Source organism: Chelonia mydas, chromosome 2 (assembly GCF_015237465.2).
Source record: "Chelonia mydas isolate rCheMyd1 chromosome 2, rCheMyd1.pri.v2, whole genome shotgun sequence".
NCBI lineage: Eukaryota > Metazoa > Chordata > Testudines > Cheloniidae > Chelonia > Chelonia mydas.
In genome coordinates this window covers 220,198,113-220,218,856 of record NC_057850.1, presented here as the reverse complement: position 1 = coordinate 220,218,856, position 20,744 = coordinate 220,198,113, and the positions used below count along the sequence as shown (strand labels likewise).

Sequence of the window (20,744 nt, the reverse complement as noted above, 5' to 3'; positions counted from 1 at the left end):
GAATTAGTGTTTGCATGAATGACTCCAAAACACCCTTAAAACTGATTAGCAGTGATGTGCTAGAGGAAGCTCTTGGGGGTTTCCAGGAAAGCCCCTTGTTTACATTCTGTCACCAAAATATGGGAAGAGCTGGGATGATTTCCTTACCTCTTACACATTGCCATCCCACTTCCCTGCCACACTTACCCCGGGACACAGGGTTTACCACAGGGGAAAGGCAGGATAAGGAATCTGTGGGCATCCCTTGTTAAAACACTGGCAGCACATCCATAGGCGGCAAATTATATTGGCGTGTGGTGCCCATGCTCCACCAATATTCAGGAACATGGGCCCGGCTCCACCAATGTTTGGGCTTATATTGTCAGAGCCATCCCGTCCATAGGATGGACAGAGGCAACTGCCCCAGGCCCTGCACTTTGGGGGGTCCCTGTGCTTAAGGGGGACATGAGGTCCAGGGAGGCCTAGAGGGTTGGTGGGGCGCCAGGTGCCAGCAGCAGCAAGCGACCCGGCCTCAGCCCACTCTGCACTGCCCTGCCTCTTCCCACCCCTGTTCCACCCCGCCCCCTCTCCGCACCTTCCCCCAACCCCCGCCCTGCCTCTTCCTGCCCCTTCTCTGCCCTGCCCCCTCTCCACCCCATTCCACCCCTTCCTCTAAGCCCCCACCCTGCCTCTTTCCAGCTTCCACCTCCTCCCCCAAGTGACACCGGGAACTAGCGGGGTGGATCGGGGTGAGGTGGGGCTGGGTCGCTTGCTGCCAGTGCCAGGCCCCCCACTATCCGTCCAGGCCACCCTGGACCCTGTGTCCCCCTGAAGTGCAGGGCCCCCCAAAGCACGGGGCCCAGGGTGGTTACCCCGGTCCGTCCTATGGATGGGATGGCTCTGCTTGGACCCGTTCTGAGCACCACCAAAAATTATACAAACCTGGCACTCATGAGCACATCAGATTCGATGCAAAGACATCTGCAAATTTGAAGTTAAGATTCTTGTTAGAAATCTTGTGTCCTTTTCTGGAGTTCATACTCAGCACTCACTGAAGCACAATTTTAAGTCAACTTTATAGTGTACGCTCAGGTATCAGTCACACCCATAAGTGTCTCCATTGGGCCAGAACCCTTATAGATTCATTTGTATTGCAGGTGTCCATTATTCCAATATCAGACCTTGTCACTCAGCTGTATTTCCAACTCCTGGTCATCATATGGTTCTGGACGGGGAGCTTCCAGGGGCAGATTGCAGTGTGGCTAAGTGAAAGGGGTGGAGAACAAGGGGAATGGTGCCAGAAATGAAATTATATTGTGCCCCCAGCATACCTCTTCCACCTAGTCACGGTGGCACTTTGCACCTACAGAAGTCCCTGTGATGAGCTGCTACACAGATAGGGCTATACAGAATTTAAAATGTGAGCACTGTGAGGAGCAGTACTCAATGCTGTTTGTGATACTGTCATTCCCTCTACAGACTTACACAGCAGTACAATATAATACATACAGCAGCTGCATTATTTCCCCACCATTTGATGTGCATATAGTATTTTTTGTTATTAATGGATATACGTTGTATGAATGATCATGTAATGAAAGAGTCTGTTGTAGTGTTTATGAACAAGGAGGCAGCTATAAGGCTGCTGTGGAAAAATTAGCTCTGAGCAGAGTTGTCTAAGAGGAAAATTTAGTCCTCAGTTACTTAGAAGAAATACTCACTTGTGCCTTCTGAGAGGAAAATAAAGCGTATTGCCAAACTACAGGATTTGTTGACAGAGGATAATAGGACACATTAAGAATCAAACCAAATCCTACATACTCAGTTTTGGAGGTGGTTGCATCTTTTAACTCTTTTCCTACAAGATACATTTTGTGATGTCATTGGAAATGTGACAGTCCTGAAGGAAATGAAATGGGTACTAAATTCTGGGTGAAAATGCAATATAGTATTTGAAAAATGATGACCAGAAGTAGTGGGCTAAAGCATGGAGGAAGATGCTTTTACCCAGAATTCCTACTGGGTAGTGTCTTGGAAACCAAATTTGAATGTAGACATTGACTATGAGGGATAAGGACAGACTACGAAGAAATTCTAATCACAGTGAACTGCTGTATGATGAAAAGAGAATCGTGATCTATTACTGAAGTGGGCCCATGGGTGCCAGCAAAAGGCATCATTTCACCCACAGAGGGAGACATTCCTGCAAGGAAAATGGAGGTGGTCATTCAGATTCTAGGGAATGTGAAAACTAAGTACCATGGAAAGAATAATGTACTTTGCAGTGCAAATTGCAATCTACTTTGACTCCCATCATTTTTTCGTCATAGGATGCATTTCAGTGCTTCTGCTATATCAATATTTGAGTTTGTAATGCCATAAGTTTTAAAATTTAAACTACTGATCATGTGATAAATTATAAAAATACAGATGCTTATTGTTGAGCAGGGCTGAATAAAATGTACTAAATTCTTTAAATATGTGTTAGAACAATTGTACATTAAAGTAAACACACATGTAACATTCAGCAAAATGTAGCTCAGTACACCTTTCTGAGTCAAGGAAATGTGCAACACATCCTGGTATACAGGCCCCTATTTTCTAATCTTGAGAACTCTGCAAAATCGAGTTCTTCAAACAAGGCAATGGGATTAGTCCTAATTTAGGACTTCATTCAGTGCATGCCAAGAATACATGAATGGGACAAAGGAAATACTGAACAGAATGGTGGAAATAGACGAATGATGGAGAAAATGGAAGTCGTGAATAAACGAATGTAACAGACGAGCAGCGGAAGCAAGAAAAGACATACAACTGTGTTTTTATTTATTCGTGTTTGTATGTTTTAGAGTATTTCTCCTGCAGATGCCCCTCAGCAGTGTGTGTAGAGTGGATGTCGGCAGCATGGCTTCAGTCATATGAGAGCCCCCAGCAGAACTATTTGAATGGGCTAAGATTTTGTGTGCTACCTTCTCTGCCTCAAACTCTGTGCCATGTTAACCAAATGTCGGAAAAAGGCTAATATGCCCAGATCAGGGATCAAATTCTCCACTCCTTTGTACTGCTCTAAACCCGTAGTAACCCCAGTGAAGTCAGTACTACTATCATGTATGCCAGTGTAAACCAGTGCAGAATTTGGCTCTACTCTGAGCGTTATTTTGGGAATGAAGAATCATGAGGACAATGGATGTAGATGTCCTTTTAAACTGGAGGTTTGGGAGGGGAGGGTGGAAGAAAACCTATAATGTACTCCAGCTATAACCAAGATAAAAGAGGGATATATTCTGATTCCCCAAGGATTCAAGTCGTTTTTACTACTGAATCCTGTCAGTGTGAATCAGCTCATACTTTAATCCATGTGGCAATGGAGAATAAGTAATAAACACTGCACTGTCCTCGTGATATGTTGGCTACCTGTGGAGCATCGATTTGAACGGCTGTTGTGGAGATTACTATTGAGCATGTGATTTGGTTAATGAGCCAGGTATTTTTTAAAAAAATATACATACCAGAGTAAGAAATAATTGTTTTCTCTGGATTTCAGTGACTGACTTAGGATAGAATGAGAGTTTTTAAAATACCAAATAAATATGTTCATGATACCCTAAGGGGGAAACAAAAGGTGACAGTGATTAGTACCTATTTGCCAGCAATCAACCCATACGTAGGGAGACTAGCAAATCTGCCAGTCACCCTAGCATGTCAACTGTTTGCCCATTCAGTAAACTATCCAGATTCCAAACAGCACAAAGTAAGATCAAGGAGTCATAATTTGCTGGCATTTGTCTTTTTGGATGCTAGCTATTCTGGTGTACATGCTATGTGTTAAATCAAGATTGATGGCTTTATACTCAGGGTATTGTGATTATATTCTGGATTCTGTGGTTAAATAATTAGTGTTGCTCTCCATTTGTAGCTCCTTTGGATTATATAGTTAAACAACTGGTATCCTCGTGCTTGCTTGTTCATTTTTAAGATCAGCTGGGACTTTTATTTTTTCTTTCAACTTTGTCTAATTTTGTGATGTCTCTAGACTGACAGTTTATGGCTCCATTCTGCTGTGGATAGCTCCTTCAAGCAACACCCCTTTCTATCTGTCTTATGCATGTGTTAAGGTGGACCAGTTGAGGGTTTGTTTGCATTGTTGCCGGCTAACTCTGGCAATGGTTCACCTGCCAAATATCATGAGTGGGAGCACCGACTTCTAACCCAGAAAAACGTCTATGCTATTAGCATACAAGTCCTTTTTGAAAGAACAAATTACAGTGTTACAACAGGTGCACTTTGCTTTTGTTCTTTTGGTAAGTGGTGTTCCCCTCCTTTCTGGTCCAGTGATGTAGACATTTTGCACTATTATGAATATTTTTCCCCACAAGGATGACAGTACTTAGAAATCCATTGGTTTCATTTCATTTCTGAAAGTCTTCAAATATTCATCAAGACAATACTTTTATTAGGTTGACATTAATAAGGATAAATGTCTCCATAATTTGAATTATTATATATTTTTAATTCATATATGTTAATAACAACATTTTTTATTTGAAGAATACACAATATCTAAGAAAATACATGGTAATTTTGTTCTTTGACATCATGGTGATTAGTGCAGAGGATCTGGTATATGGTATGTATTTTAGCTGGTGGTGCTGTCGATAGTTAAGTACCCAAGACTTTCCATTATAAGACCCTGTTTTCAGCTTTTTTTATGATTTTCCAAACTTTAACTGTTTAGGCTGAAATTTTCCATGCTGGGCATCTGTCTGAGGCTGAATTTGCCACCCCCCAGGAATGGAAGAAGGAGGATGAATAGGAACAGAACGGAAAAGGGGCAAAAGCCAGGAGATTGCAGGGGTGGATGGGGGGGGGGGGAAGGCACAGGAGCTGTGTGAAGGCCTGGGGACAGAGGAGTTTATAACACTGCAACCTTAATGCAGCCCCTTTGTGTGTATGAATTATGGTGCAATCTTTAATGACTTGACCATATACTATTTTTCCCATAGGAGGGACGGAGTTCTGGGAATGAGTCAGGGTCATGTAGGGAATGAGGCTGTAGAAACCCTTCTCATTTGTTGTGGAAGGAGTGTAGTGAATGAGCAGGGGATTGCAGGAAGAGGTGTTGTGATTGAGGCAGTTGGATGTTGCGCTGTAGAACTGGATTGCCTCAGAGTTCCGATATGATGGTGGGCAAGCCATTTTAACCAAAATATTCAACATTGGCTACTAATTGTGTGTTCCTCATTATCTGGGTGCTCAGTGTGAGTGACACCCCTGGGATGTTGAGTGTTTACAGCTACAACTGAAGTCAATAGGAGCTGTGCTTTGAGCATACAAACTGCTATGTAATGCTAAATACTCTGACAAATCAGGCCCTAGGTATCTCAAGTTGGGCATCCAAAACTAGTGGATGTTTTTGATTTTTTGGCTTTAATCTGTCTGTGTGTTAGTCTCCATCTATGATGCTGATAATGCCACTGATTCTTACAGGGGTGATGTGTAGATAAATTCATTAATATTTGTGAAATTCTCAGATCTGATAATGAGAGCGTCATAGAAATGCCCAGGGAGAAATGAATAATTTTGTATTCAATACTGGGTTTGTACAGTGTATAATTAAAAGAGCTCTGTGGCCACACATTGTAAGAGGGGGATAAGAAGAAAAACTACCCATTTACCAAGTGAGACAGGAATCCTGCGATAAACAGAGTATGTGATTATGTAATTAAAGCTTGTATCGTAATGGATATGCACGATGGGGCCAAATGAAGGCTGCCTGTGCATCCTTAAGTCTGGCATTTTCTAACTTTTCAATGTTTGATTTTGCAACCTTAGTGTTTTTGGATGTAATTTCATATTTGGCTTTATGGTACCGTACCTTAATCTGAAATTAGTTTGATTTGTGAGAGGGCAATTGGCACCAAATGTTGACTAGTGCTACTGTACTAAAATAGATGAACATACAACCATTTTAGTATGGAGATCTGGATTTAAATGCACCCTAGATCACAACTGAAATAAATTTGACTCAGGAAAATGTTTTCCACATCACAAAACCTCAACAAGGGAGGTAGTTTCTGCTATTGCAAGAAAAAAAGAAAAGGAGTACTTGTGGCACCTTAGAGACTAACCAATTTATTTGAGCATAAGCTTTCGTGAGCTATAGCTCACTTCATCGGATGCATACTGTGGAAAGTATAGAAGATCTTTTTATACACACAAAGCATGAAAAAATGGGTGTTTACCACTACAAAAGGTTTTCTCTCTCCCCACCGCACTCTCCTGCTGGTAATAGCTTATCTAAAGTGATCACTCTCCTTACAATGTGTATGACAATCAAGTTGGGCCGTTTCCAGCACAAATCCAGGTTTTCTCCCTCCCCCCCCCCCACACACAAACCCACTCTCCTGTTGAATAAATGGACACAAAGCAGATGTCAAGAATTATAACATTCATAAACCAGTTGGAGAACACTTCAATCTCTCTGGTCACGCGATTACAGACATGAAAGTTGCGATATTACAACAAAAAAACTTCAAAACCAGACTCCAGCAAGAGACTGTTGAATTGGAATTCATTTGCAAATTGGATACAATTAACTTAGGCTTGAATAGAGACTGGGAGTGGCTAAGTCATTATGCAAGGTAACCTATTTCCCCTTGTTTTTTCCTACCCCTCCCCCCCAGACGTTCTTGTTAAACCCTGGATTTGTGCTGGAAATGGCCCACCTTGATTATCATACACATTGTAAGGAGAGTGATCACTTTAGATAAGCTATTACCAGCAGGAGAGTAGGGTGGGGGGAGAGAAAACCTTTTGTAGTGGTAAACACCCATTTTTTCGTGCTTTGTGTGTATAAAAAGATCTTCTGTATTTTCCACAGTATGCATCCGATGAAGTGAGCTGTAGCTCACGAAAGCTTATGCTCAAATAAATTGGTTAGTCTCTAAGGTGCCACAAGTACTCCTTTTCTTTTTGCGAATACAGACTAACACGGCTGTTACTCTGAAACCTGTCATATTGCAAGAAAAGGCACATTAAAGGCTGGGATGGAGCTGCATTGGGAAAGTTGTGTGGGAAATGTGTCTAGCATCTGTCTGCTCTGTGCTTGCCTCCCACCAGTATTATGAATGTGCTCAAACACTAAAATTAATTATATTCACTCAAACTTTAAAGGAACCCCCCCCCCCGCCCCCAACATTGACACATGGACAGAATGGCATTGATAAAGCTCTCTTCACTTTGTAGTAGAGGTGCAAACTCAGTCTAAAAATGTCTGTTCATTTTAATAGGCTTTCTTCAGAAATGTCAGTAAAAAATGAAAATGCATGAAGATATACTTGTGTAAATTATTCATAAATAAAAACAGCATGAAGCTGTATTGATGCTGGTGTTGCCATTGCTACTGTACTGTGAAATAGGAGTAAGGCAACAAGAGAGTACTTACCCTTTACCCAGGCTGCTTTCAGCTTTCTAGGGTTTGTCTACATGGGAAGTTACTGTGTGGCAAGCTAGGGTGTGAATCTACAGTGCACTAGCTTGCCACGCACTAACATCCCCTGTGCATATTGCTCCAGCAGAGTGAAAGTCCTGGTGTTGTAGACTAAGCCGCACTCCAGAACTTTCACTGGGCTGTAGCAGAGTCCACAGAGAATGTTACTGTGTGGCGGCAAGCTGGTGCGATGTGGATTCACGCCCTAGCTTGCCAGGGAGTAATTCTGCCATGTAAGCAAGCCCTGAGACTTAAGATCATGAAAGTTAGAGCAAGAAAAACCTTATTTCATCACTCTTCCAATGAAGGTTGATACCTAATACCATCTTCAGCCCATTATTCGTATTCTAGTTTCAGAGCATCTCCAGCAGTAGTGCCTCCTGTTGGTTACTGCAAAGAATTTCTGCATGAGGTGTTGCCGATCCATTGTGTTGGAAGTAGATGGAGTCTTCTTATGGCATGAAGAAGTAGGCTGTAGTTACAATCCCTGTATTAGCAGAAAAAATAACTACTGTATTGTGTTTGTGCACCTTGCAGCACTGATTCTACAAAGGGTCTTTCTTTTAAAAGTATAATTATGAAATGGTTAATAGCACTTTAAGTAGCTTTGAAAGCATTATTTTTGCTTTTATTGTGTTGGAAACTATATTTAGATTTCATAAAAGATAATTGTTAAAAATGGTATGGTATGTTAAAGTCAGTCCATGACTAGATCTCTTTTCTCTGTACCTACAATACAAAATATTAGCTCTTGTGTTTTTCTTGGAAGCTAAGGGCACTAGGCATTCTACATTACGTGCAGAATTTTTCAGTAATTTCCCACAAAATTGACTATATGCCCATTATTGTTATGGGTTGGGCAAAACATCATTGAAACTGGTGAGTGTAGCAGCTGTCCTTCATTCGGGATAAAGAAGGGCCTCACACCAAAACACCGGCATATGTCACTGCCCAGAAAAAAAGGCCCATCTGAGTCTGCCCAGGAATTAGAACAATGTGGGTGGAGGGTTTTCTCTGGGTGTTGTTTGATAGAGGTTTGTGCATCTGTGTGTGTGTAAGAAGGGGAGAAACACATAAAAGCAGAGAGTAGGCAGCAAGCCAGAGCCGAAAGAAGCACTGAGCATGGCCTTGAGAAAAGAGTAGAGAGAGTGCGTTTTGATTTGAGTACTGGCTGAAAGGGTGTTGGAGATATGAGCAAAGAAACTGTTTCCTGTTGCTTGACGTCTGTGTTCAGGGGAACAGGATTTTGTACATTCTATGTAAATAATCAGGATTGTGTCACCAGATACCCGACTCCATCATCAGTTTCTCTTCCTAGTCGAAGCAACTCTCAGGGCCCTTAACTTTGGCCAGTCACTTGGGTCAAAAGGAGTAATGTTGTGCAGACAAGACCACCTTACCCAGTCAGAACACAAGGGCTGAAAAGGGATGGACCAGAAAAGCCCTTGGTGTAACAACTACAAATTGACAGGTGAACCCAAACTGGCAAAATTACGCATGTCAGCAGTCGGGCTGGAGTTTGAACCTGGAGCTGTTTGTGATGGAGCAGTGAAAGTGCTGCTACTTTTGTGAAAGTTTTTCTCGCTGCTTTTGCTGCCACTCTTTTTTCAAAGCGATAATAGGAACTATGGACATAAGGTAAATAAAATGAAAATAGTCAAGAACATCTTGAGGCAGCTTATGCTCATTCCACCAAGAAATTAACCCTCTCCAGGAGTCCAAACCTTGGCTGTTCACAAATCAGAACATTATGTTTAGCTATAAAGTTTTATCCCCCCATTACAGGCCTGTTTAGGATTCCAGAGCTCCTCTCTTGAGCCACTCTAAGATCACATGCTGAAATCCTGCAGTAAGATTCAAGGTAATTACTGTTGAGTCATATTGGCAGGTGGGCTCAGTTAGCTCCCACCAGGCTATCAATGGAGCCAGAGTGTACTTTTAGGTAAGAAGGAGTCAGGAGTTAGGACTGAAGAGGTTCTGGAGAGGGAAATCCCAGGCACATACCAGCATGTGTTAGATGCTTTAGCTGAGGTTCATATTGCGCTGCAGTTTTTGATTTAACAATAATAATAGGAAAGTACTGAGTTTGGACAAGATCTGTGTGTGATCTGTTGAGGACTCAACTTATTCATACATCCCTAATTTCTTTTTGGAGTAACTGTTTGTTGTTTAATACCCAAATGGAAGAGGCGAGGGAGTATGTGGAATCACCTTCCCCTTTCCCCCACCCAAAAAAGTTTTGCTTTTAGTAGCAGAAAATAGCAGGGCCAGAGTATTTGGAAAGTGAAGAGCAGCTTGAAGTTCTTCAGGTCAGAACGTACATGTACGTTTCAAACTGCCTTTTCATTCCTCTCAAAATGGCCACTGTACACATCTCTCAAAGACACCTCAAACAGTAGTTCTTCTCCTACAGCCCTGTCCTGCACTTCCTGCTACTGCTTCAGAGAAGCAGAACTGTTTCTTCTTTCAGGCTAATACTCCCTAGATACCCATCTGGTTAACTTAATAGCTATATCAATTAAATTAAATATCAATTGGAAATTTTTTTTCATAATTGTGAAGAGGGGATATGGAGTGTGGTGAAAGCTTTACAAATATAATGTGATAAACAGACGTTCTCAATGGAGTTTGGAGTTAGCAAATCCTTCCTGAACAGAACGGAGGATTGGGTGTTGAGGGGAAAGCAGAAGACTGGGTGGATTGGCTTAGAAAGTGGGCATAAGTATGAGAGATTCTGAATGCTCAGCCAGTCAGATGCAGGAATGTGCCATCTAAGTGGCTCTTCAGAAGCAGATTTTGTAAATCACGTTTTTTTAAAATTGTTTCATGGCTGATACTGAAACCATACTAACATAACAGACCTGCAAATCAGTAACTGTATCGTCTTTGTGCTCTGACTGCCTGGGACAGTTGAATTTCAGATTAATCATAGAGAAAAAGCTCGATTTCTGTTCCCTCTTGCCTTGTCTCCCCATTCTTGGCCCTTGAGTCAAGGGAATAATCAACCCAACTTTCCAATGTTATCTTCCCTGCGGCCCTGAATCTCCAAACCCTGATTCTCAAAAATCACACCCTATACTCACTCCTTCAATAGCTATTAACCTTCCTTAAGAAACGTATTCTTTCATCACCTCTCCAACAGCAAACCCCTGCTTGCTACCAGCTGGTATGCTGCCTATTTCACAGTACTGAGACTGCTTTTTTACAATAATCTTGTCTTGTTGGAAACAGACTCTCTCTTGTGCTCCTCATTTTTCTTGAACTCAGTTGTCTTTGATACAATTGATGATGATTGTGGCCTTCTTCAGTTAGTTGGAGTCAAAACCATTTTGTTCACTAGTTACATGTTTACTTTTCCATCAGCTACTTCTTGTGACAGGCAGTATGCACTCCTCTTGCACAGATCTTTCCACTCTGGTGTTCTGAAGGGTTCAGCCCTCGAACCAATCTCTTCAACTTGGGTTATCATTACCATGCAGGTGATACTGAAGCCTTTTCTCTTTCATTCTTTTGGGCCTTTCAGCATTTTCTCTTTGTCTGAATTTTCTCAACATCTATACTTTGTGTAACTTACCTCGAATCCAGCATGTCCAGAAAGGCTATCTACTAATTTGGTGGGAAGAGCATTTCAACCAAAACTCCACCACTTTCCTTTTTGTAAAGCTTCCCAACTCAAATCTCATATTTGATCCTGTTGTCAGAAACTGTGTTTGACTTGAAGCTAAACTCTCATTAAAGTCTTTTGCTGAATTTTTAGGTACACATAATGGAGGACTGTGGAAAGGGATGAACTTTAAGAAAGACAGAGAAGAGACAGAAGAAAAAATGATGAGACAGAAGAAAAACATTCACAAAAATGTTCCACAAGGTACAATGGAAAAGGGCAACAATATCAGATACAGTAAATTCAATCATTATTTCTCACCTATAACATTGGTGCTTCCGATATCTCTTAGGTTTGGAATTCTGTCTATTGTTTCTACATAGGACAGCTATCTCTGCTCTCATAACTTCTATCTATGCATTCAGATCCAGTCATCTGGAATGCTGTAATTCCATTTTTATGCTTTCTCTAAATCTCCACTCAGTTTGTTCAAAATCCAGTTTTTTCCCCTCACTTGCACCTGGAAAAGGGAACACATCTCTTCCATCCTTAGAAATATTCCTTGTCTTCTTTTCTGTTCCAGAATCAAATACAAATCTCTCTCTCTCTTAGTCTTCAAGATCTATGGACTTGTCTCCTCTTCTTTCCAGTCTGATTGTTTTATATTCTCCTTTCTTTACTCCATGATCTTCATTCCAGACTTAGTTCTGACCCACTTACTTCTCCACAGCAGATTCTTCTCCCTCATACTTTCTGCACCCATTTAATCTCCAACACCTTGACTGTTTTTTTCACATCCCACCGATTCTCTGTGTATTCCTATTCCTGGCCTCAATTCAGGAAAACCATGTATACACATGCTTAAGTCTGTACCTATTCAAGACAACTCTGAAGCACATGCTTATGTGCTGTCCTGAATAAAGGTGCTTTCCTGAACTGGGACCCCTCTCTAACACTCAAATCTTACTCCCTAAGCCTTCTAGTTTCCTTGTGTTCTATCACTGGGACTACTTGGCTTGGAAGGGTAGCAGCAATCTGACCTCTTAAGAGTGTAAGTTGTTCAAGGCAGGGACTCCATCTCTGTTTTGTAAAACATCACTCTTATTTCTTGGTCCATATGGAATCGCTGATATGACTTGGAGTTAAAATAGTGCTAAAAGATGGTGGTATTGTAAACAGATAGTGATTAGCCTGTTCTATTTGTGTACATTTTTAAAATAACCATTTTCCCCTCTTGTAGTTTTTATAAGAAACAAAAACCCCAAAAGCAGATTGTTGGCATTTATCATAATTGCTTTCTCATTGTCAGAGTTGTAGTTCACATGTGTTTCTTGTGAAACATTTTTTTAGAACTTAACATATGGGGTTTTTTGCTCACTCCTTTTCAAGGAGTTTATCTCACTGATTGAGCTTATAGTTCTGAAAACATTGTATCACAGCCTGTTCAGTTTATGCTCATAGGTGTTTTCTCACCATGATTTTCTATGTCCTTAGCACTTGTGAGATTTTTTTTAATTGTTGTTTGTTGTATTCAGATGCAGATTTTCATTTATAGTAGCTGTATGGTTTTAAAAAATATATTTAAGCCAGCAGAAATCGATTTTAAGGATGGGGTGGCTGTCTAGCAAACTGCTTCTACTGCAACACTACTGTATAGATAAAGGACCATGTGACTTATTCCAGCCGAAATACAAATTATTTTATTGCCGATTGCTCATTGATTTATGCTTCTTAAGCAATTATTAATTCCATTGGCATTGGCTAGGAATTTACATCGTTTTGAAATAACTATTTTATTTTAGCCAAATCTATATGCTTCATTATTATTGAAGGTGAAAATAGAACTGCATTTGTTGGTGTTTTGTGATATTTCCCATGCACTGTGCTATAATTATTAATAAATATATTATCATAAGGCATTCTTTGTTGGAAATTATGTTTATAAACAAAACACTCCTGCGTGTAATTAAGAGATTTATTATAGTGGTACAATTAGGGGGCAAGACAGGTCATGTTGACATCTTCTGTGAAAGCCACACTACCCCATGCCATTTTAAAAATAAAATAATAATAATAATACTGTCACCCACCTACTGTCAGTCCCCCATAGTCCTCCCAAAAAACTTCCCACGCGTTCTCCAATTTATGACGTTGGTCTCAGTGTGTTTTTTGTTGTCTGCCTAGTTAGACTATACAGTCTGTGGGAAAAGGACCTTATCATGTTCTGTGTGTTGTAGCACAGAGCTCCCTGTGGACCTCAGTAACACAGATACAACTGTAACTTCAGTGGAGTTGCACAAGAGTAACTGAGGGTAGAGTTTGTGCTTTTGGTTATAGTGATGCTTTTAGTAACCCAGTGAAAGGATAAACTGTTGCTAGATGGAACAGGCTGCAAGCAATAAGAAATACCATATATTACCTTAGCAGGCATGGATTAAGCATATCTTAAAAGAGACCATTTCTCCCAAAAGGTTTAAACCATGAAGGGATGTAGTCAGAAAAACATCATCTAGGCCTTCGAGCTTTCTACAAGTGGCTGATTTGCATGTGTAAAATCATGACAAGTTAGCAGAAGGAAAGAAAGCAAAAGCCATTAGAAATGGCTCTGATTGCAGAGCCACTGGCCATTATCTCTGAAAATTCGTGGCAATCGGGGGAGGTCCCGGACGATTGGAAAAAGGCAAATATAGTGGCTATATTTTAAAAAAGGAAGAAAGAGAATCTGGGGAACTACCGACCAGTCAGCCTCACTTCAGTCCCTGGCAAAATCATGGAGCTGGTCCTCAAGGAATCCATTTTGAAGCACTTGGAGGAGAGGCAGGTGATCAGGAACAGTCAACATGGATTCACCAAGGGCAAGTCATAACTGACCAACATGATTGCCTTGTATGATGCGATAACTAGATCTGTGGATATGGGGTAAGCAGTGGATGTGATATATCTTAACTTTGGCAAAGCTTTTGATACAGTCTCCCGCAGTATTAAAAGTTAAAAAAGTATGGATTGGAGGAATGGATTATAACGTGGATAGAAAGCTGGCTAGATTGTCAGGCTCAATGGGTAGTGATCAATGGCTTGATGTCTAGTTGACTGCCGGTATCAAGCGGAGTGCCCCAGGGGTCTGTTCTGGGGCCGGTTTTGTTCAATATCTTCATTAATGACCTGGATGATGGAATTAATTGCACCCTCAGCAAATTTGCAGATGACACTAAGCTGGGGGGAAAGGTAGATATGCTGGAGGGTAGGGATAGGGTCCAGAGTGACCTAGACAAATTGGAGGATTGAGCCAAAAGAAATTTGATGAGGTTCAACAAGGACAAGTGCAGGGTGCTGCACTTAGGATGGAAGAATCCCATGCACCGCTACAGGCTGAGGACCGACTGGCTAAGCAGCAGTTCTGCAGAAAAGGACCTGGTGATTACAGTGGACGAGAAGCTGGATATGAGTCAGCAGTGTGCCCTTATTGCCAAGAAAGCCAACAGCATATTGGGCTGTATTAGTAGGAGCACTGCCAGCAGATCAAGGGAAGTGATTATTCCCCTCTATTCAGCACTGGTGCAGCCACATCTGGAGTATTGCGTCCAGTTTTGGTCCCTGCACTACAGAAGGGATGTGGACAAATTGGAGAGAGTCCAGCGAAGGGCAATAAAAATGATTAGGGGGTTGGGGCACATGACTTACGAGGAGAGGCTGAGGGAACAGAGGTTATTTAGTCTGCAGAAGAGAAGAATGAGAGGGGGGATTTGATAGCAGCCTTCAACTACCTGAAGGTGGGTTCCAAAGAGGATGGAGCTCGGCTGTTCTCAGTGGTGGCGGATGACAGAACAAGAAGCAATGGTCTCCAGTTGCAGTGGGCGAGGTCTAGGTTGGATATTAGGAAACACTATTTCATTAGGAGGTGGTGAAGCACTGGAATGGGTTACCTAGGGATGAGGTGGAATCTCCATCCTTAGAGGTTTTTAAGGCCTGGCTTGACAAAGCTTTGGCTGGGATGATTTAGTTGGTGTTGGTCCTGCTTTGAGCAGGGTATTGGACTAGATGACCTCATGAGGTCTCTTCCAACCCTGATATTCTATGATTCTATGAACTCCATGGGTGATAGGGGCTCCAGGATCCTAAGTCACTCGTGAGGTACTGAGTGCACTATCTTGCCCTTAGTCCAATGTTTGCTGTGTATTTTTGTTTATCTTCCTTAATCTACTTAGCACTGTGCAATGGGATGAAATCTTGACCCCACAGAAGTTAATGGCAAAATTCCCATTGACTGGGCCAGCATTTCACCCCTGAAGTTTTGCTTAGCAATGTCCCTGCAGACATTTAGCTAAATAATATTGATAAAAGTCTTAGAACACCTGGAGAAAGTGAGAGTGAATAAATGGCTCTGAGACAGATCCACAGCAAGAGTCTGAGAGTGACACTCTGTCAGCTAGTCAACAAACCAGTACAAAAGCCTGGTTTTGTGGAATGGCCAAAGGCAGGCACAATAACCAGATCTTATCCTGGCTGGACTCCCCTCTGCATTATGATCTTACCTACTGCTTTAGACTGACTCTGAGTTCACTTTTATGGTACACATGTATATTATGATTTTTTTCCTTAATACTGCACCATTACTTTTCTAGGGGTCTGCTAAAGGCAGCTGCCATTTTTTGTTCCGCTCAAATGAAATCTGTTATAGAGGTGACTTGCAGTGTGTTCTTTATTATTTACTCCTAATGTAAACCAGAAAAAATCAATCAGATTGAAAGCATATGGTTTCCCTTTAATGTATGGAAAAATGTAATAACCTTTCCTTGTCAGTTTTGCCCATCCTCTTTTGGATGTCAACAGCCTACCTGGTCTTTCAATTATCAGTGACTGGTTTTTGGGGCTTTGGATCCAAAAATTTCAGCGTAGACTCTAGTCTCACTTTTTTGTGTTCAAATATAAATCTATTACACACAGAATAGATAGCAACTCTGCTGTAGCTAATTGTTTCAGTGAGTTTTGGGAACATGCCAGGGAAGGTATCCTGCTGTTTTTTGCTTTTCAGATGTAAATGTTTAATCAAGCCTAGCTGAGATGTAGTGCAAAAGTGTACGTACTCAATGCTCATGGTTCCTTTTCTGTTGTTGCAGTGATCTGCTGTCTTCAGAATACCTTGAGAGGCATATCGAGCATGGAGGAAAGACAGTGGAAGTTAAAGTAAGAGTTTGCTTGGGGTTCTGAGGGTTCCCCCCATTTTTTAAATGTTTGTTTAATGGACACTCCCTGATTTCTCTGTAACCAGTGAATTCTGATTTTAACATAAATTCCTCCTATGAGTCAGACAAGTTTTGTTTCATCTAATTTTTAAGCTTCTTTTTTATTTTACATTACATAAATATTCATGACAAAATTATACTTATGAGAAATATATATGCTGTAGTTTTTTTACTTTCCTTTGCTCTAAATACATATGTGCCAACTGAAGTGCCACAATGACTCTTTTACATAACGTATCATTACGTAAACTTACTAAAAGACCAGGATTGCTGTTTTTATGGGTTCCCTCATATATTTGAGTATAGCAAGTTATATTGGATAGTAGTTCCAAATATTTAGCCATCTTGAAATAGAAGGTTCCTTTTGTAAAAGGTTCATTGAGAAATATTGTTAAAGTTGTCTCCTAAGAAATATGTCAGGCTGGGTCCTTTTTGCAGGATGTTAGTTTCTATTCTTTCTGTGTTTATACTAATTCAATGAAAGCCAGCCTGATGATCCACTCTGTCTCTCTGAATACGCCAGCTGTATTTTCAGGTATTCATATACGCTGATACTACATACATTTGTACTTAACATTAGATTTTACAAAACCATCAGTAACTTCAGGAAGAATAAAGTTAAATCAGTATTTACATATATCTCCTCAGAGTTGCTGTGAAAGAGTCTTCTGGTGCATAGACAACATCTCATGGAAGTACGGCAATAAAATAAATGTAGACTGTACATAGCATGCATAGCAGTGAGAGTGGGTCATAATAGTCGTTCTTTTTAAAGGACACTGTCAAACCAAATGTTGCCCAAAATTTAGGTTTTGTAAAAAAACAACCCCCCCGAATTGAAGACTACCCAAATCTCTAAACAATTAAATGTTCCCTTACAATGTGACCGCAAAAGCAGGAAAGGGCAAAGCAAAAATTTGGTCAACTGAACGCACAGAAATATTTGTTCACTTCAACTACTTAATAATCAGTTTACCCTTCCCTAGAATTTTCATATATATTATAAACTATGGAACCAAAAGTATATATTTATGCAGTGCCGAATTGAAACATGGAGAAACACATGTTCATTTATTGTAAAGATCATTTTTCACAATGAGCATGTGCTATACTGTACAGTCAAAAAATCTGACTCTAATCCAAAATTTGACTCAAGCAGAAATACAAGATGACAGCTGTAGTTAATAAAAAAAAGTTAATCCATTTTTCTGTATTAAGGAAATATATACAAATTGGCAAACTTAAACATTTTTTTGGCTGCCTGTAAGGCCTGCTTTACTAAATTAGGGACCAGTTCTGCATCCCCCTCTCATGAGTAATCCTTACTTCAGTGAGTAATATCTTTGAATTCAATGGGACTACTGAGGCAAATAAGGAGTACTTGCATGAGCAAGAGGTAGCAGGACTGGGGCTTTAAAACAGGATTTTTATTGATTTTTCATAGTGTGGATCACATTCTAACAGAGAGGTTTCAGAGTAGCAGCCGTGTTAGTCTGTATCCGCAAAAATCAAAGGAGTACTTATGGCACCTTAGAGACTAACAAATTTATTTGAGCATAAGGTTTTGTGAGCTACAGCTCACTTCATCGGATGCATGCAGTGGAAAATACAGCGGGGAGATTTTATATACACAGAGAACATGAACCAATGGGTGTTACCGTACACACTGTAATGTGAGTGATCAGGTAAGGTGAGCTATTACCAGCAGGAGAAAAAAAAAAAACCTTTTGTAGTGATAATCAATGTGGGCCATTTCCAGCAGTTGACAAGAACGTGTGAGGAACAGTAGCGGGGCGGGGCGGGGGGGGAGAGATAAATATCGGGAAATAGTTTTACTTTGTGTAATGACACATCCACTCCAGTCTTTATTCAAGCCTAAGTTAATGGTGTCCAGTTTGCAAATTAATTCCAATTCAGCAGTCTCTCACTGGAGTCTGTTTCTGAAGTTTTTTTGTTGAAGAATTGCCACTTTTAGGTCTGTAATCGAGCGACCAGAGAGATTGAAGTGTTCTCCTGTGGCGGTTCAATGATGAGACAGAACACAGATTTATCCAAGCAAGCAAGCTGGTCAGCTGAAATGGGCTGCTGCCTGTCAGCTTTCCACCTTCCCTTTTATTATATTTCTCCCCCCTGTGCATTACCTACTTCCACCGCAAAGAGACACAACAAAGGAATACATGACTTTGATTAATATTCTTATTTTTCAGCCTCTATCTACTACAATCCTAATTCTCAGGCCTTGAGGCCAGGCCAAGGAAGCTTCCCACGATTACTGTCCTTTAATTAACTTCCCAGGGTTCATATCTGGTCCTCGTCCTTGGACGGAGCAATGTGTTGCTCCTACACAACGGTCAGGGTGTGCCCTGACTGTTTCCAGGTGGATGGACTAAACATGAGCCCTTCATCCCCCCGTTTTTTGTTTAATTATACTCGGCCATCTCATGGTAGCCGTCAATTTGCTTTTGCAAGCAATTTAACTCCCAAACAGACAAGGACATAACTCGGGGAGCTTGCCAGGGCGAATCTCTACAAAGCCTTAGCAAAGAGGGAATACATTGTACACAGCAGCAGCAAAAAATAAGCCCAATGATTATAAACACAGCATAACCGAAAAGTTGTCGCAGCCAGCCTAGAGAGGGCAGCCAACCTGTAAGCCAATTCCAAAAGCCCTCAAACCCCACATCTTGACGTATGTGTGCCGTAAGATTGGCCAGTTCGGCCAGTCTAGTCTCTATGGAACGACTATTATCAGTTAAATTAAAACAACACATATGCCGAAACGTGGAACAGCCTAGGTGATGTTTCAAGAGCAGAAAATCAATGGCTGCTCTGTTATCTAAAATTGCATCCCTTAATTCGTGTTGCTCTGCATTAAGTAGGGCAATTGCCTTGGATGTTGTATTAATTGCCTTCGCTGCAAAGCACGCCAGGGCATTTAGGGTTCTGGCTGTATAAGTGGCAAGCCCGGGGACCCCAACAATGGAGGCCGCTAAAGCAGTATACTCAGCGCGACTAAAAAGCTCAACATCTGCAACACAATTATCTGAAAGGGGTACACTTCTTTTACTGTGCCTTTGGCTGGCAAAAGGCAATATAAGCGTCATTCTACTAAGACAGCAAAGGGTGCCATCACTTAAATTTGCAGGAATATAACTAAAGGTGCGCGAGCCGCAGGTAAAAAACCACCCTGATGGTAGGATGATATGGCCATAATTGTATGAAACATTCACAGCGTGGGAACAATTTAAAAGGGGTTGAGGAATTTGCCGACAGCCCAAGGGCACCTTTGTACTAGTGCAGTTAACCACACGCGCACAGGTGACATTGTTGGCCCCGGCCGGGTACGGTGTGTGGAGGGATATAGCCGTGTGAGGCAAGGTATAGTTGGCCGGGCCCCAATTAGCCATGCCAGAGTACTGGGAAGAGAGATTCGCGTAAGCAGCGAGCATCGTCTCATTCCCTATCTCCTCAGGGTGATGACATACTGGAATAAGGCATGTACCTAACAATTCTCCGACTGCTACAGAATCAGACAAACAAAAGTGGGTAACATTTGCTATTGAAGCCAGTCTTTCCCATATGTTATATGTCATTCGGGCCCGTAACGGGGGAAGCGCTTCCGAGCCAACCCCTACAGGAAATAGCAGGCACAAAAGGCATACAATCAGTACAGAGTTAGCAGTGATTTGGGCGAGAATCGCCACAAACAAAGTCTCAGGAGTCTCTGGCTGTTGATTTGCCGCCAGTCTTCGTTGAGCCGCCGCGACCAATGCTTTTACTGCTCCCCATGTCACGGGCTGGCTTGGGACGCTACGCCTCTTCCGTTTCCATCCCGCCGTTGTCGACCCGGGAGGCACCGCGTTCTCCTCCAAGGTCAGCTGAAACTCCGGTATGGGGTTCGGCAGCCCCTGGCGCCACGCCATGCTGTTTCAGTGCCGGTCGCACACACCGGGCTGGAACCCACAACGGTCCTGCAGGGAGAGACACCGCAGCATATCCCCGACCCCAAGTGATTAGAGGTACTGGGCCCAGCCATTGCGGATCAGGCAGCTGACGGTAAAAGACACGCGGTCTTTCCAGTACCTCAGATTTGTGATAATGGCGATCCGCGGGGGTCTGCTGATCTGCGTTCAGCGTTAAATTATTTAAAGTAAACAAAAGGATATGCATTTGTTGTTGAATGTCTCCTAAGGTTCGGAGACGCAGCTCCCCTTGTTTTAATTGTTTATCAAGCAAGGTTTTGAGCGTGCGATTGGCACGTTCAACAATGGCTTGGCCCATGGAATTATAAGGGATCCCGTGTTTAAGACGGACGTCCCATCAGGCACAAAAGGTGGAGAGGGCTGTGGAGCAGTAGGCTGGGGCGTTATCTGTTTTAATCTGGCTTGGGCGACCCATAACAGAAAAACAGGCTAGCAAATGGTGAATT

At 41.7% G+C, this 20,744-nt stretch overlaps 1 protein-coding gene across 19 annotated transcripts in view; it reads left to right on the top strand.

Moving 5' to 3' along the window:
* Nucleotides 1-20,744, top strand: part of ADAM22 (ADAM metallopeptidase domain 22) — a 210,642-nt gene that overhangs the window by 71,227 nt on the left and 118,671 nt on the right. For all 19 annotated transcript variants that reach the window (XR_006289054.1, XM_043541248.1, XM_043541253.1 and 16 more), the window contains exon 4: nt 16,190-16,256. Coding sequence is in view for 18 of the 19 variants with exons in the window: in XM_043541248.1 (XP_043397183.1) it covers nt 16,190-16,256 (67 nt within the window). In the remaining variant the exon portion in view is untranslated. The remainder of the gene's footprint in view (nt 1-16,189; nt 16,257-20,744) is intronic.